At 29.8% G+C, this 17,404-nt stretch overlaps 1 protein-coding gene across 4 annotated transcripts; it reads left to right on the top strand.

Moving 5' to 3' along the window:
• Positions 1-903: 903 nt before the first annotated feature.
• LOC132943525 (14-3-3 protein zeta) lies at positions 904-12,969 on the top strand. 4 transcript variants are annotated; one of them, XM_061012561.1, is made up of 6 exons: positions 904-1,064; positions 1,314-1,460; positions 7,675-8,008; positions 8,701-8,824; positions 10,956-11,119; positions 11,979-12,969. In XM_061012561.1, the coding sequence occupies exons 3-6, from the start codon at positions 7,709-7,711 to the stop codon at positions 12,132-12,134; spliced, it is 744 nt and encodes a 247-aa protein (XP_060868544.1). In that variant the 5' UTR covers positions 904-1,064; positions 1,314-1,460; positions 7,675-7,708; the 3' UTR covers positions 12,135-12,969. The 4 variants fall into 4 exon arrangements, with proteins under 4 accessions (XP_060868544.1, XP_060868543.1, XP_060868546.1 ...); XM_061012560.1 differs by lacking the exon at positions 10,956-11,119 and adding an exon at positions 10,744-10,907 and having other exon boundaries at positions 905-1,064; XM_061012563.1 differs by lacking the exons at positions 904-1,064; positions 10,956-11,119 and adding exons at positions 1,071-1,210; positions 10,744-10,907.
• The last annotated feature ends 4,435 nt before the right edge of the window (positions 12,970-17,404 follow it).

Genomic DNA, 17,404 nt, shown 5'->3' with positions numbered 1-17,404 from the left:
AATAAATTTAAAAAAAAAAATGGGGGGAAAATATCCGCATCAAAAATATATCGGTGGGGGGGAATGTCCTACTTGACAAATACAGTCGTGGGGGAGAAATGTCCATTTACCCTTTATTATCTATGTAGCTCGCACTTCATAATTTATTTTATACGTGATAACAGTAATTCCACGTAGTGCCAGCGCTTGGTTTTTTGGGCCCAGGAGCAAGTAATAAATGTGGACCTCATTCTTATCTTATACATTACATCCCCATTCTAAATTAATTACAGATTAAAAATTAAAAAAATGAATGTGCTGAACAGTTTATAATATTTAAAATACATAATACATTGTTAAATTAAAATATTGTCAGTTATAATTTTTTTAATTTTTCTAGCTTTTTTAGACGCAAAATCATTTATTATATCTTCATAATTTAGTTGTTCTGTATTATAAATAGGGCTATGATTTATATGAAATAAAAAATGATGAAATATGCATTTGTTTTATTAAAAATATGCTAAAATATACCACATAAATATTATTAAATAAATAGTTTTTCTATACATTTTTGAAAAAATTTTAAAATTTTAAAATATCTTTAAAAGTTAGATATTTGGAAAATTAAATAAAAGGAAACCTAACCGTGTCACTGGTTATGGTATGGACTTTTATAATTTATAGCAGTCGGCTAATAGTAGCTAACAGTATTTGTATATATTATCTGTGGTTGCATGTCACTTTACATTATTTTATCACTGATCCGTTATCATACTCCGGGTTCCGATGTTTCCGTTCCCTTATACAATGGTACAAACCTTAGAACATCTACAATAATAACAATATAATAATAATATTTCGATCTAAGGTAAAAAACACACTTTTGGCGTCACGTTGGCGATCATGTATAGCGCAGGTTAGTTGCGGTCGAGTGACTCAACACCGCCGCCGGACAAGTGCTGCCCTCGCGCGCGCAACGCCGGTTCTACATGACCGTATCAAACATGGCTGCCAAGTGAATACTGAATAGTTTTCCTCCAAAAACGCATCACGTTTCCGGTCACGCATACTTAAAACAGCAGGTTTGATTGATTTTTTTCTTTTCTTTATAATTTTTCTATTACATCCTACACACATAAACACGCGCGCACATACACGCACTCATACACTTACATTTTACATTCACTCAAACTTGCCGCATTACCGAATACCGGGCTGCCGTAAATACGTAATTTCTAATAATTAGTATCGTATAACCATAACACTTGTAACCAACTCTTACAAGCGATTACGATTGTTTCATGGGGTCGCTGATTCGGTATCAACAACAGTCATAGCAGCAGAGCAGTCGTCCGCTTAACGGTATTCGTGAGGCACAGTGAATTCGGCCAGACAATCCACTTATTGGAAGATTCGTCTGAAATAAGACGCCCGCCGCTGTCAATTTGGAACGCCTTTGGCGAACATTTGCCGTACAGGTATGATGAAACCGCTTATGAAATCGATCTTGCGTGAAATAGTATAATTATCCAATATAATAAAACGTGAACATGTAAAAAATCTGTTGCATAGTCGCCCTCGTGGTATCTAGTGTCTACAACTGTTGAACTGGTAGGTTAGTTGGCCCTCGGATCATGATGAGATATATTTCAGGTAGATACAGTATTAAGGATTTAATTATGCTAGGATTTACAACTGTTGACGTCTGTCGAACGTTCACACCCATCCACCTACCTACCTATCGATATTTCTGACTTGAATGTAATTAGACTTTATGTTTAAACATGTCTGACACTGACCTATTATCAATTAATATATTCTGTTTTGTATACTATACATTTTTCATGTAATTGGTATGTTTCTGTCAGCACTTTTTGACACGTTTTTCAATTTTTTAACTAGAGTATACTTATATTTATATTAATTCACATTACCTTAATTGAATCGATGGCGTCGCGAGCCGAGCACACACAAATGTTACAGTAACACCATACACACTTGAGCATTACGGTTAGATTACGGCGTTACATTACACCTAAATGCTCCAGTGTGTACCCACTTTATGATTCAAACATCAGGTTTAGAAGTTATTAGTGTTAATAGTGATGTAGATACCTATAACAAACAACAACATGACACAATTTCTGTGTCAACACATTATTTTAATTGGGAACCTTTTTTAGATTAAGAGCAATAATTATTAATTTCTAACTTAAAACTGCGTTAATACATTATAAATTTATACCTTCTTAATATCCCATACATTTGTTCATCACACAAACTTACCTAAATGTTTTAATTAGTATTTATTATAAACGACATGGTTAAAGGCAGTGGTCGGGAGTATCGCGCTAATTGTAGCGACGCTACTTTATTTGTAGCAATTGACGTAACGTTGCTACATTATGCCTTAGATAGCAAAATACTAGAGCGCGCTAAAGATTTCCAGTTAGCGTAGCGAAAATTATCATTATTTTGTCGCTACCTACAATCTAATTGGTGATTATTAAAATATCAATTATGATTATATTTGTTTATTTATATTATGATAATGATGAGTGTATTAGTGAAGTTTTTGTCCTGGGTCCTGTCCAGTGACTAAATGTCTAACAGTACAAACTACAAAAATTAGTTTTCAATAATAACATTTTTAAAAATATAGCGAAAAAGTTTTGGGCTACACTTGACAATAATATTAGAAGCAGCGTGCTACATTTAAAAAAAGTAGCGATACCGACTTTTTTTTGGGGGGGAATAGCTGTAGCGCGCTACAAAAAACTAGTAGCGTCCCGACCACTGGTTAAAGTATGTTTACATTTTTATTTAAAATGTTGCTGTCTTAATAATATTGTTAAAAATGTAAAACATTAATTTGTTTTTATAATTTCATCAGTGCTAATAGGTATGTTTATATTTTGTATTTATAGCCTATATATAAAATTTTGCAAGCGGGTACTTACTTATAGCTTTCATAAATTATTGGATAAGGTTATTAAGAAATTAAATTAAAATAGGCACCTAATACAATTTTTGAGATTTTTAAATTATTGGAGACTAATATACTATTATTCATTGTTTACGATGAAGTGTCTCAAACGCTTTTATCAGTTATTAATTTATATTTTAGATCCTAGGTTGAACTAACATTTTTAATTTTATATTAACACAGTTGACCTTATAAATTTTCTTGACAACTGAAAAAGTGTCAGTAAAAGTATCTAATTAAATATATTATAAATTAATGACCTACCAATATTGTGATGTAACCTCATTAAATTGTACAATATTGCTTTGCCTAGTTATTTTGCTTAAATTATTACAATATGTATGTGTGGACATAGTTTACTGTTAAGGGTCAATAGGTATTCATTAAAATAGTTTTTAGAACTGGGCATAGATATGATACTACAAGTGGAGCCTGATTACATGAAACACATAATATATGGCATATGACATTTATCATTTACTTCCTAGTTCATATAATATATATATCAAGTATTCTTATTCTCTTATAAAAGAAATATATTTTATATTCGGATAATTAGATGAACATGGATTTTGTATATAGTTAACTACTATGTTACTATATTTAAATAATTTAAAATAAATTATCATACAATTATTTAAAATTTTAAAAAGAAAATTATATATCAAATTTATGTGTAAACTAAAATTTTAAGTACACTAATTGATACTGTTTATGTTAATCTCTTCTATATCATAAATTATAAAAGAAATTATATTTGTACTTTTTGTGTCTTTCGTTTTATAAAATATCTGTATTTTATTGTTTATTTATATGGATAAATATTGGATTTATTTGCTGCCAAATGTTTTGGTGGGCAAATAACATTTTTCTTATTTAACCTTGTTATAGCTACTATAACTACATTTTTTTTTATAAATTTATTAATTTATAAAAAAATTCAAAGGTTTATAAGTTATAACATTTTGTTGTAATGTCAAATATTGACCTATCCATTTCAAGTTGTATGCTTTGTAATTAATGAAAAATTCGAAACTTTTAAATAGTTAATAGTGTAATGAATTAAAATTACCTAAGCATTATTAATCGTTTTCATTTTTTAGTGAAATCATTATGGAAATATCAATACAATTAACCAAAAAGCTTTCATTGATCACAGGAGTTTATAAAAGAAATATTTGTTTAAATTGTTGTACCCTTATAGGTTTTTAGTTCTACTAACATTTTGTGAGGAGATAGCGCGTTTATTTTAAAATATTTAACTATTTACTCCGATGTCAACTTGGCTAAAGTAACATTATAATTTATAATCAACGATTTTATGTACCTAAGACCGTTTAGCGTTTTATTAAAGAGGTGACTGTGGCGGCGTTCCCAAAATTCCATCTATTGCATGGCCATAAAAAGACATTGACCTTGTTAATGTTATCTGTTCAAGTAGGTAGATGCGGGTTTAATTCCTAGGAATAATATCCATCCATGTACCGTTCAAGTTACACATATTGTCTCGAGTATTTCCGTTACAAGTTTACAACTGTTTTTCGCTCGTGATTACCTACTCTTCAGATGATATTTTCATACATTATATTATTATATTACGCCATCGTCGTTATTCCTCGTTTCGACATGTATATAATTTTGTGCGACGTTCTAGACGTAATGACTGGATGTGGGGATAGATACATAGATTTGGAAATCTAGGTAGCGATTTTTAGTAATCTAAAGCGTAAGATTTTAGTATATTATATGCCCCCTTTGGAAACCCAACCACGGGGTACGATGTGTTAATGTGTTATATTATGTTCACAAGGATGATGGGCGGTGGACACTTATTTCCGATTCCGATCGCGCGCGCTCGGCCTGACGTCGCCGCCGCTACCGCAATTTACGTGTTGTAATAATAATAATATATATAGCCGCTGCCGGTCGTCCGGTTTGCCGTGTATGTGTAATGTGTGATGGCAGTGGACGTTAAATCCATGACGAAAACAAAACCGCTGTTGCCATATCTCATCTGCAAGCCATCCGGCGTGCTCGTTCCTTCTCCGCTCGCCTTGCGCCTGTCACGTTCGAGCGGTGGTGCAGCGGCGGCAATCCCGGGGGCCGACGTCCACGCACACAAACACGCGTGCGCGCGCGCACATACCTATCGATCGAACCTTGTGCTCTCTCACATACGCCCAGCAATACGCATGCGCGCCTCTCTACAGCTCGCGTATTTTTATATTACACACGCACGCGCACGACAATTTTACGTCCGTGTATGTATAGTGTATACTATAAATCATGTCGATATAATGTGTTATATCATGTTATTATTACCTCTGAATAATAATAAAATATTATACATCGATACACAAAATATAACATGTACACACTATTGCTGTGCACACTGCACAGTGACGTTCCCATAATTCCCGTATCATATTTCTTTCACATCCAGCTATCAGCTCCCGGATCCCCACTCGACCACCCCACTACTTAAAAATTACGTCTTGTGTCACCGAGAACTGGACGTTTCGTATCGGTTGGGAACATTATGTTTCCAACCGATTATGTTACGTAATTTATGTAAAAATCGGTGATAATAGCGACAACCGTCGTCAGTGACGTCGTCGCGCGCCGCAGTGACCATAACCGGAATATCGTCGACTGGGGAGCGAGATGACGCACAATAATATGCGTGTTGTCCTGATGGAGCATATTATTTTATTAGTATCGTTGGCCGTTGCCTTGCTCAAGCGATTCTACCGATACAATATAATATTATTTAAAATAATATATTGCCGTACAGCAGCCCACATGTGTCGTAATGGACGTCGAAATTCGATAACGTCCCGCAAGCACGCTTTTACCAAAATGCATCGCGCCAAAATTATTCAAACGCAAATCAGTGTCTTCGCGCTCACAATCGATAGCGGCGCGCGATTGTGCCGCCGCGCGCATTGTGTGGTGGGGGTAGGACGCAGCGTCCGCCGCTCGCTCGACCCCCGTTTCACTGAACACCGTCATCACACCACTCCACCGTAGTCACCCTTCTATAGCGCACTCCGTCTCGTGTTTTTCAATCTCGTCCGGCTGTGGAACACGCGCCCGCGCGCGCGCGTACTTGCTACTCACAGATACACACGAGCACACATACGAACACGCTCGCACGTACATACATATTATACGCAGTTGCTCCGTACTAATAATTTTTTAACACGCGTATTGTGTTATATATGTATATATATATAAATAAAGAAAATTTTACCGAGAACCAATTTTTTTTCTCGACTCGCGTACCGCCCTCTTCCGTCGTCGCGTACCGGCAGTGTTAACAGTGACCGCGTACAACAGTCGTCGTCCGTCTCCTTAGCCGTAGCACAAAATTTCTATCACATCGGCCGTGTCCACGTCCATTATAGGTGAGTTATAGTACGGTATACGACAGCGGTTCCGCCGTGGTCGTCAGCGCACGGGGGCCGGCTGGCCAGCCGGTGTGCGATCTATAATCTATTTTTATCGCGGGCGCATTCCCCAGCTGGCTGGGATTAGACGGAGGAGCCCAACCGTCTGTCCGTAACGACGCGTAATACATTTGAATCTTTCACCATTTTTTTATCGCTCTCAAAAGTCCGTCGCCGCATGGTTTTTACCCGAACACACCTTTTGTGGGGTGGCGGTGGTTACGGTGTTGTTACGCGGGCGGGTGGGGGACACAATGCGGCAAACGCATTCCACGACTGTGTGTCACTCGCACGCGCTCGTACATACGTCGCCGCTTACATTTTTTGACTGGTAGGTAACCAGGTGGAATCCGTGTTGCGCGCGGGTAAATCGTCTCAACAAACAATGCCCGTCCGCACCGTGAGCGGAGGCGCGCCTTGTTAGGCGGCGTTGTTACGTCGTAGACGGAATAATTGATCGGACGCTAATTCAGCCCCGGCCACAATTTCCGTGCACGGCTAGTAGGCAACGGTTTCGATGTTTCTCCATTCCTATGGGTTTCCAAATATAGAGATTTGTTATTTTACAGCGGCTGACTGTGTTCAGACCCGTTTGTTATGACGGTTAAAGAAATGAAATGTCGATTAGAAATATCCGGTTACCGCCCCGATTTGCTGTGACGCGTTTTTTAAAATCTATATATAAATCCGAAGTTGAACGAAATACTATGTTTGCCGACGATGGTATCACAGTTTTACGTGTTCATGTAACGAATTGTAAATTCGTCTGATCGTTATTTCAAAATTTGAGTTTATCGCCAAATTTAAGCTTTGAAATCCACCTTATAGGTATAGGTTATTATAAACCGTAAGCAGAACGCCTTGTGAGATTGGTTCGTTTTAACCTAGTACCTATTATTCAATATTATAATAATCAAAACAGTTAACCTTTATGTCGATTTAATAATTATCTGAATGTAAACGTGAGAAAATCAAACATTCATTGTTTAAGGACTGTTTTATGAATTAAATATTATATATGTATTCAATATTATCACATAATCTGTTGAGATGTAGGGTTGTGACTTCAATCATTACTATATTTGTCTTACTAAAAAAATGTTATAATAGACAACGGTCATTTTTACTTCAAGTACATGATATTCAATGTTTACAACATTAAATAAAATATATAATATTATAAATTAATTAACCAAGTTTTATTAGTTTTGGATAAATTAAGTATTTATACATTTTAAATATTGTTTGTTTGTAAAGGTTAAATTAGTCTGTTGGTCAAGTTAAATATCAAATGTCTGGAGATAAAGAGGACTCGGTTCAGAGAGCCAAGCTGGCCGAGCAGGCGGAACGGTACGACGACATGGCTAGCTCAATGAAATCTGTTACCGAAACTGGCGTGGAACTATCTAATGAAGAGCGCAATCTGCTTTCGGTAGCCTACAAAAATGTTGTAGGGGCTCGGCGGTCATCGTGGCGAGTCATCTCTTCAATTGAGCAAAAAACAGAAGGTTCTGAGAAGAAACAACAAATGGCAAGAGAATATCGAGAGAAGGTTGAAAAGGAACTTAGGGACATCTGCTACGACGTATTGGTATGTATTATATAATCACTGTATTATTATTGTTATGTATGTTTTCAAAACAAAAATTAATTATAGGTAACTTGTTTTTTATGCATTTATAAATTATTCATTAAATGAATGCGATGATTTATTGTAATCTGATTGATCTAATTTGTATTCTGAAAGTAGATTTTAATTTGCATAATCTCTACTTTACTAAATGTGGAAATTTTCTATTTTATCTACATAAACCGGGCTCAAATTAGAAAAAGTTGGGTAAATGTATAAATAAAAAAAAATATGCTTACTTAAATTTTTTATTGATTAGAAAAAAATAGAAGAAGAACAGTAAAATATTTAAAAAAAAAAAGAAAGGGTGCTCCATTCCACTCCCAATTCAAACACTATAATATAAGTCATACAAAAGTGAATGGAAAAAAATAGGAATTTTTAATTTTATTATTCATATTTAATTAATTGATTGATGCGCTAGAAATGGAAGTAGAACTCTTTTAATTCTTATTTTGAGTTTGATAGACACCAAATCCAGCTTACGATTCCTTTAAGTTATATATACAAATAAATATATGTTGTAATTATTTTGACATGTAAACCATTTTAAATTTACATTTTTGATAGATAGATTTATTATTAAGTGTTAAATTCATTGTACTTTTATTACAAATATTAATTATTATTGGTTTTTAATATTTGTCTTGCAGAACCTTTTGGATAAATACCTAATCCCCAAAGCAAGTAATGCTGAAAGCAAAGTCTTCTACCTTAAAATGAAGGGTGATTATTATAGGTACCTGGCTGAAGTAGCTACTGGAGAAACTAGAAATGGTAAGTTTATTATTCTATGTAATAGTTACTTCCAACTTGAACTATTCATTTTAAATTTAAATTAATTCCAAACATTTGAATTTCACATAATTACTTAGGATTAAAAAAAAATCCATTGTTAATATAATATTATATCTTATTATATATTTACTGTATATAATGTGTTATATTGTTTTTTAAGATTGTGAAATAGATTTTATTGCAGAATTTTAATACGTCTATTTTTCTGCCACTAACATCTAGCATTTCAAAGTTAGGTTTACTGATTAGTATTTGAAATAACTAATTTTATTACTGTAAACAAATTCAGTATTTTAAATTATATTTTTAAGATTAGAGTAAGTAAATAATTTAACATTTGTAACTACTATCACACACTGCTTTTAAAAATATTTTCATGCATGATGTCATAAATGAAGAATGTTAAAAACACAATATGCGTTCCTAATTTCTCTGATCCGTATTAATTGAACTATTAGTTATTACCTTATGTAATACCATATTATATGACTCTTAATAATTATAGTTGATATTAAGTTAAAAATCTCCATGTTTAGAGAAACTTAACAGAAAATACATTTCTTTAATCAGTGCTTGGGTATTAATCAGTATTTTGGGGATACATTCTAAAACATTTTTTGTGTATGTTTTTAATAGATTTGATTTGGCGTAATATTTGCATTGGTTTCATAGTGTTTTAAGGATCGCTAACAGTTTGGTTGTAAAATCATATGATGTTTATAATATAACTTTCGTTCTTCTGAGTTTGTATGAGGAACATTTTTTTATAGCTGATGATACAAATTAACAACTAATTATGTATAATATTATGCTGAATACTTGACATATTGAAACTGTATTGATTTTGAATTAATTTTATAAATATATTATATAAACCTTCATTTTTATTAAAATTGAATTTGAACTTAGTAATTGAAATTTAATCAAGTTACATTATCTATTTTGCACCATTAATCATTATATTTGATCAAATGATGTTTTTTTAATATAACTTTCGTTCTACTGACTTAAAGTGAAGAACATTTTTTTTATAACTGATGATACATGAAATCTATTATTTATTAAATTATTTGTACATTTTGAAACTTTGACAGTTAAAAATTAACTTAAAAATAAAACTACATTTTAATTAATATTGAACTTATAATTTGTGTCAAAATTTGAAAATTAGTATTTCATTAAATATTCAAATGATGATGTTTGATTAATATAACTTTCGTTCTTCTGATTTTGAGTGAAGATAATTTTTTTACACCTGATGATAAAATCTACATTTGAAATGTAAAGTACTTTTAGTTATATTGTTATGAACTTTATCGAATATTGAAATTTAATTTGAATTAATTAGTACCCTACAGTGTACATAATATTTCATCAAATGATGTTTTATTAATATAACTTTCGTTCTTCTGAGATTGTGTGAGGATAATGATATCCTTAAACTGATGATAAATTTATTTTACACTAATGTAAGTTGAGGTTATGTTTTCATATTTACTTTCTGTCCTTGTCCCTTGAAATATAAGTATGACTGCACTTTTAAAATTATTTATTATTTTATTAAAATATTTTCAATTAATCTTGACATAATAAATTGAATTGCATAAACCATTTAATTTTAACCAACTGATTTTAATATTGTACTTTTTAGTATCAAATTCTATTAAGATAGTTAACTTTTGTTCTTCTGAAGTTATTTAAGGAACATATTAATTTACTGATTAAATAAATTAGACACAGAGTTTTAACTATAAAATAAATAGTTAATATGTATTTAGGATTAACATTATTTTAATATAATATATTTGCTTTTGTTGTGTAACGCTAATTTTTTATTGTCCAAATACACAGTGTTTTTTTATTTTGTCATTTAAAACTATTTTTTATGATAAACATAGCTGTGGTTGATGATTCTCAACTAGCATACCAGGATGCATTCGAAATCAGTAAAGCAAAAATGCAACCAACACATCCAATCCGATTGGGTCTGGCGTTAAATTTCTCCGTATTTTTCTACGAGATACTAAACTCACCAGATAAAGCTTGCCAACTAGCGAAACAGGTATTTATTTCACAAAGTTTAACTCTTGTTTTTATTATTGGTATTTAGGGGTGGTGGACGATTCACAAAAAGCATATCAGGAGGCGTTTGATATCGCCAAGTCAAAAATGCAACCTACTCATCCTATTAGACTTGGATTGGCGTTGAACTTTTCGGTTTTCTATTATGAAATCATTAACTCCCCAGCTCGTGCTTGCCATTTGGCTAAACAGGTACCCCTACTTTCCCCAAAGAATCCAGAAATTGTTGTTTGAATATTTTCAGTGGCAGTCTGTAATAATAAGTGAACTTACTTTAATGATTGCTTATTTATCAAGTAGCAATTAAAAAGCCTAGAAAATAAATTGTATTTTGTTGAATATTCTCATTCATTTTAAATCAATAATTTTTGTATATTGTTTTAAAATATCAGACATTTCCATGACCTGCCACTGTTTTAATGAGTTTGATTTTCTAGCTTCTTTAATATCTAACCCAACATTTTTGAACTTTTGATCACAGTTGTGTAATTTATAAACTGATTTGAATGAACAAAGGCAAAAATAATTATTGTCTGCTTTTTGTTTGAATAGGTTAAAATAATTTATAAGTAGTTGTAAAAATTCATGGTAATATAACAAAATCTGTCAACATCTCTAATTATTTAAACAAATGTTTTTTTATATTTGAGAAGCTTTACATTCTTATAATAATATTGTCTGTGAACTAAATTTATGGGTTAACCATTTGAAAATCTATTTTCAATGTTACTGAAATTAGACATGCATGGGTTCTGTCATAATTATTTGCACGAGACTTCAGAAAAATAATGATATTATTAAAAATGTATTGTCAAATGATTCTCTAAAGTTATATAGATACAATTTCTATTGTAAGGTAACTTATAACAATTAGAGATATTGACTAATTCACCGTTGCTGAATAACCCCCAAGGATATATTTATTATACTTATCGTTATATTCTTGATGGAGATTTAAATATCAAACTTAACTAATGCTTTGTACTTGTTTATTTTTGAAATAATATACAAATTTATTACAATTCAAATACTCATACTTTGATTTTTGTAGGCTTTTGATGATGCTATTGCTGAGCTGGATACATTAAACGAGGACAGCTACAAGGACTCAACGCTCATCATGCAATTGTTACGTGACAACTTGACTTTATGGACGTCTGATACGCAAGACAACGATGAGCCCCAGGAAGCCACTGGAGACAACTAACTCTTTTACTAAAATATTTAATATAAACAAATTTAAAAAAAAACTATAATAATTTTTAATAAAGCAAAACAAACATTTACACATCCGCGAGAAACTGCGCCCCCTTCATCTTCCACCTGCCCCACAACTGCGCTCTCACGACACGCTCTTTGTTTTTTCGTTAATATTTTTTTTTTTTTTGTATACCTGTTCTTTAAAAACAAAAGTCTTGAATAAGAATAAATAAACACATTTTTTTTTCTTTATTAGTCTATTAATTATTATTGAATGTTTATAACTATTATTATATAGAGTTATTAAATAAAAATATTTATATATATGTGTATATAAAAATATATATATATATAAATACATTTTGGAAGTAAGTTATAGTACAATAGATTATTTAACATGTCGATTGCTGGCAATTATGGAAACTTTAAGATATTAATGTTTCTTAGATCATCAAACCATCTAAGCGACAAGTATCAAACTGAAATTTCTAGAGATCACTATTGCCAGCATTTTTCAAGTTGACCGTCCGTTTATGATGTTTAAATAATTTATATATTTAATTTTGAAACCGGTTTTTTTCGGTGTATAACTTCAATATCTGTAAAAAAAAAAAAAACAATGTTTACTCTCATAATTCGTTCATAATTGTATATTTATATTTATATATATGTATTTATATTAATTTAATATATATATATATTCATATAGATATAATTTATATTTATTATATAAACCCAAAAAATTGTTGTAATAATAACATTTGTGCTGAGTTTCTAATTATTGCTGTGATTTTTCTATCTTTACAAGTCATGAATAATATAGTGGTTTCTTACTGGTTTTAGCCTGTAGTCTCATCTTTACCGGTTCCCTCGCTCACATCGTTATTTCTTTTTATTTTTTTTTTTTTTAAATATATATATATACAAATTGTTATTGTACTTAAAATGGAATTATTTATCTTTTAAAAGAACACATGCTACACAATCTTAACGAACAACTGTATGTGGTGGTATACATTTTCCTCGCTTTTCTGAACTCTTGGTTTTGTTGTATCATTAACTTCTTTCTCAAAGCGCGGCCTGACAATTCACTAAACATTTGATTAATTATGATATATAAGTGTTCCATTTTGAAAATTTTTATACAATATATGTGGTATAAACTTAATTTATTAAAACATTGATACAAGTTTTTCGTTTTTAAGTATAAGCAGCCATTGTAAGTAATTGTATAAGATGCACTTTTATTATTTTGCAATTTGTTTGATTTAAAAAATATATATATATATATATTATGGTCATAGATAGATTATAACTATTTAATATAGTTTGTGTGCGGTGCCTTTCCTCTATTTATGTTTATTTTATCCAAAAATATCTACTTGTATGGATAGTATTATACTATTATATTTCATGTATCACATGATTTCAAAGACTGATGGTCAAATTGAATCATTTCATGTACTTGATACGATCTTATGTTATTTATAGCAATGAGATATTTATTAATTTTCTGTTTGATTATATTTTATACATACAAGTATGCTAGGATGAACCAATTTCTCCGCTCAGAATCGTTTTTTCTATGTAATAGTTAATGAATTCAAATATATAATACATTCATTACAAAAACATACTCAACAACTACTGTAGAGCATAGCGGTACCCACTTCTCCACCTCTTAGATTGTTTGGTATAATAGTATGAAATACTATGGTTTATGAAACACTTTGTTTTATATTTTAAATCTTTGGCTAACTACAAAATAATTTGATGATTTTTGTTCACAATTTAACTTAAAATGTTTATAAAAACAATACCATTTTTATTATTCAGAAAATATTCGGAGAAATCTATAGTCGTAAAAATATGAATTTCAAACGCTCATAATGAATGTGATTCCGGTAAAAAAATTTTGTCGATAGAAACTAGTAGAAGTGTTGTATTAAAATTTTAATTTTTATAACAGACTAAAAAATTATATACACAATCATTAAAGAAAAAATGTTCATACCCATAAATAAATAAATAAAAAAAAGGAGTAACAAATTTTGAAAACTATCAAATATACATTTGGTAAAAAATGTAAGTAGCTAGTTATTAGTTTTTTAAATAGGTACATGCAGTTTTTACCGAATTTTCATGTTAACATTTTTTAAATACCATACAATTTTCAAAATATTTTCGCTCGGTCAAAAAACTTGAAAATCGAATACAAGCTAAATTCTTTATAAGTTGTTATTAATGCAAATTGAAAAAAAGTTGAGCGTAAATCTGCAATATCTCTTTAAGATACTACTTAGCTCTAAGATTAGAACTGACAAAATTCGTCAAGAATCACGAAAATTTGCAAATTATTTTCAGTCAAAATGTTCAGTTTTATAGCTAAGGATTATAAATTTATTAGGAGTTTTATTATAAGTAGTTCATACTGTCACCAACCAACAAATTAAAGATATATCTAAACATAATTTCTGAGCGGAGCAATGAAAGTATTGATTTTACAATGATGTGTGTGTGTTTTTCTTTGTCTGTCGAAATTATGCTTCGATTTTCTACTTCAGTATCTTGTTTGATGAGAAATTGAATCTAGTTGGAGCATTTGGTAGGTAACAATTTAAAATTAGTAATTTTTAGGCAAAATCGATTTTGGTTTTTGGTGTAACTCTAAAACAAATGACAAATGAAATGTTCACTGATTGTTTATATTATCATTTTCTATACACCATAGTATTTAAAAAAATATTTTGACGCTTTTTCAACCGTTAACGGACATTTTCAGTTTCCAATTTGTTAAGTTTTTTTCTATAGATATCAATCAAATTTTATTCGTTGGGTCATGAAGCTTGAAAATTTAATATAAGGCTCCTAGTATATTGTTACAAAGGTAGTTGAAGAATATTAAAAATAAATATGCACAATCTTTTTTTAATAAGCATTTAAAGTTTGAATTTTTACAAAATACGTAAAACTCACAAAAATGTGCAAATTATTTTTATTTTTTTTTGAAATCTAAGATTTGAAAATGTAATTCAAGATTATGAAAGTTTGTTTACCTTTATAAAAAAAAAAATTTCTACCTGAGAATCAAATTAATTTTTGATGAGCGTTTGAAGCTCAAATTTTTTCACATTAGATAATCACACGAAATTTTCACAATTATGTTCATTATAATTTTCTATATACCATACAATTTTGAAAATATTTTGACTCTTTTGGAGCTGATTACGGACAAATTTCCATTTTTTTTAGTTTTTATTTTTTATAAATATCAATAACATTTTATTTGTTGGGCCAAAAAACGTGAAAATTTACTACAAGGCTCCTGTTATATTGTTACAATAGCGGTTGAACAATTAAAAATACATAGGCACAATTTTTTTTATAAACATTTAAAGTTTAAATTTAGATGAAATGTATCAAATTGAGTATTTACAAATTATTTAGTAGTTAATAAGTTATAAAATGTTCAACGTCTTATTGCTAAGGACTGAACATTTTTAAATAACGTTCCACGTAGGTAGGTTATTATGTAATCAAAAAATATAAAACATGGTTTTCTTTTTATAGTTATTTTATGTTCGAATTTGGACGAAATTAAATATTTAAACATTTTAAACGATGAAGAACGATTTTAGTTTTGTGTTATATTCATAATTAAAGACAGTGAATACTATATACCATACTGAGTATCTTTAATCGTGGTTTTTTTTAATAATATTATCCGTGTGTACCAGCTAAAACTTCTTAAGTATATCTATAATTAATAATTATTTATTATAAACAAATATGATAATAAAAAAATAATAGTACTTCAACTTTAAGGGGATTATAAACGAAAAATATTTCAACCAATATGTACCAATTGTTTGTCAATCATACATTCATACCTATTGACCAGTCGGTAAATATAAAATAATTTAAAATCTAATATCTTATACTTGGACTTAAACTAAATACAGTACCTATTTTCAATAATTATAATAAATTACAAAATACAAAAATACTAAATGAAATATATATACTTTGATAATATGATACGCATAACTTAATAAATTACCAATGGTTATAAATACTAGAAAAAATAGTATTGGTGTAATATAATTAATGTTCTGTGAATATTCAATATAATAAATTAATAACTATTATTTATTAGGTAATTAATATAATATTTAATGTTTTAGATTATTATTACTTTTTTTTTTAAAATTCATTTTTACAAAATGTAATATATTTTGATCTGTGGCTTAGGAATAAAATTAACTTAACGTGACAATAAAATAAAGTAACTCATAAGACATAAGTTACTAAATAACATGGAAAAAAATATAACTATCTTTATTTAAGTTAGTTAAAACTTAAAAGTAACAAAAGTTTTTTGAAAAAGTTTAGAAAAATAATATAATTTTAATTCTTATATCTATTTTTATAGTGTTATTTATTATACTCCTATATTACGTATATTGTATGTCATTGACAATATTGATTCCATTTTTTGTAATTAATAAGAATTCATTTACCTAATTCATAAGTAATTTGTAATTATTTATGTGTTGTGAGTTTTGATGGTATTGTTAGATGTAGGTAATGTTTTCTATAATATTTAATACTGAAAAGTTTTTTATAAGCTCATAATAATATGTTGATTTCGATAGTCAGCGGGAATTTTTTTTTATGTCGCCCAGTGATAATTTTTTTAAATATCCACTGCAACTACCTACCACGAACCTATAATCACGCCTTGGCTGTTGGTAATAAATCATTGACTAATAGGTTATAAAACATAAGTTATAATAGTTAATGACTTATAATCTCAGACCTTCATAATTATATTCATATATACTACCCCTGCCTGGCTGCCTACATTAGGAACATTATACGTCGTGGTCAGGGATAAAGAGCGCGATTAAGTGACTGAATACATCGACCTAAGTAGTTAATTTAAATGAAACTATTAAAATAACTATAATTTAATAATAATCAATAATATTCATTAAGGTCCATGCAAACTCTATTAATTTTTCATCAAAACGACATTAGTGACTGACAAAAATTAAAGTACTTCTAGTGGTTTGATTTAAAAAATGTAAAGATGTTTTAATTGGCCGACAAGTCTACTTTGCATCGGTCGGAGCATATTTTTTATTATTTATTATTTATATTATTATTTATCGTATTATTTATTCAATATCAAAAACTTATAAATTTATAAAATGTAAAATATTTATTCTCGTCAAGAATTTGCTAAAATTGAAAAAGTGTTCCAACCGATGTAAA

This window comes from Metopolophium dirhodum, chromosome 4, assembly GCF_019925205.1.
Source record: "Metopolophium dirhodum isolate CAU chromosome 4, ASM1992520v1, whole genome shotgun sequence".
Taxonomy (NCBI): Eukaryota; Metazoa; Arthropoda; class Insecta; order Hemiptera; family Aphididae; genus Metopolophium; species Metopolophium dirhodum.
Note: the sequence above shows the minus strand (reverse complement) of the source record. Positions and strands in the feature narration are given on the sequence as shown.

Coding starts and splice junctions, on each gene's coding strand:
- LOC132943525 (XM_061012561.1), top strand. CDS start 7,709: ATGTCTGGAGATAAAGAGGACTCGGTTCAGAGAGCCAAGCTGGCCGAG. Junction 8,825..10,955: donor TACTGGAGAAACTAGAAATG/GTAAGTTTATTA, acceptor ATTGGTATTTAG/GGGTGGTGGACGATTCACAA. Junction 11,120..11,978: donor CTTGCCATTTGGCTAAACAG/GTACCCCTACTT, acceptor TGATTTTTGTAG/GCTTTTGATGATGCTATTGC.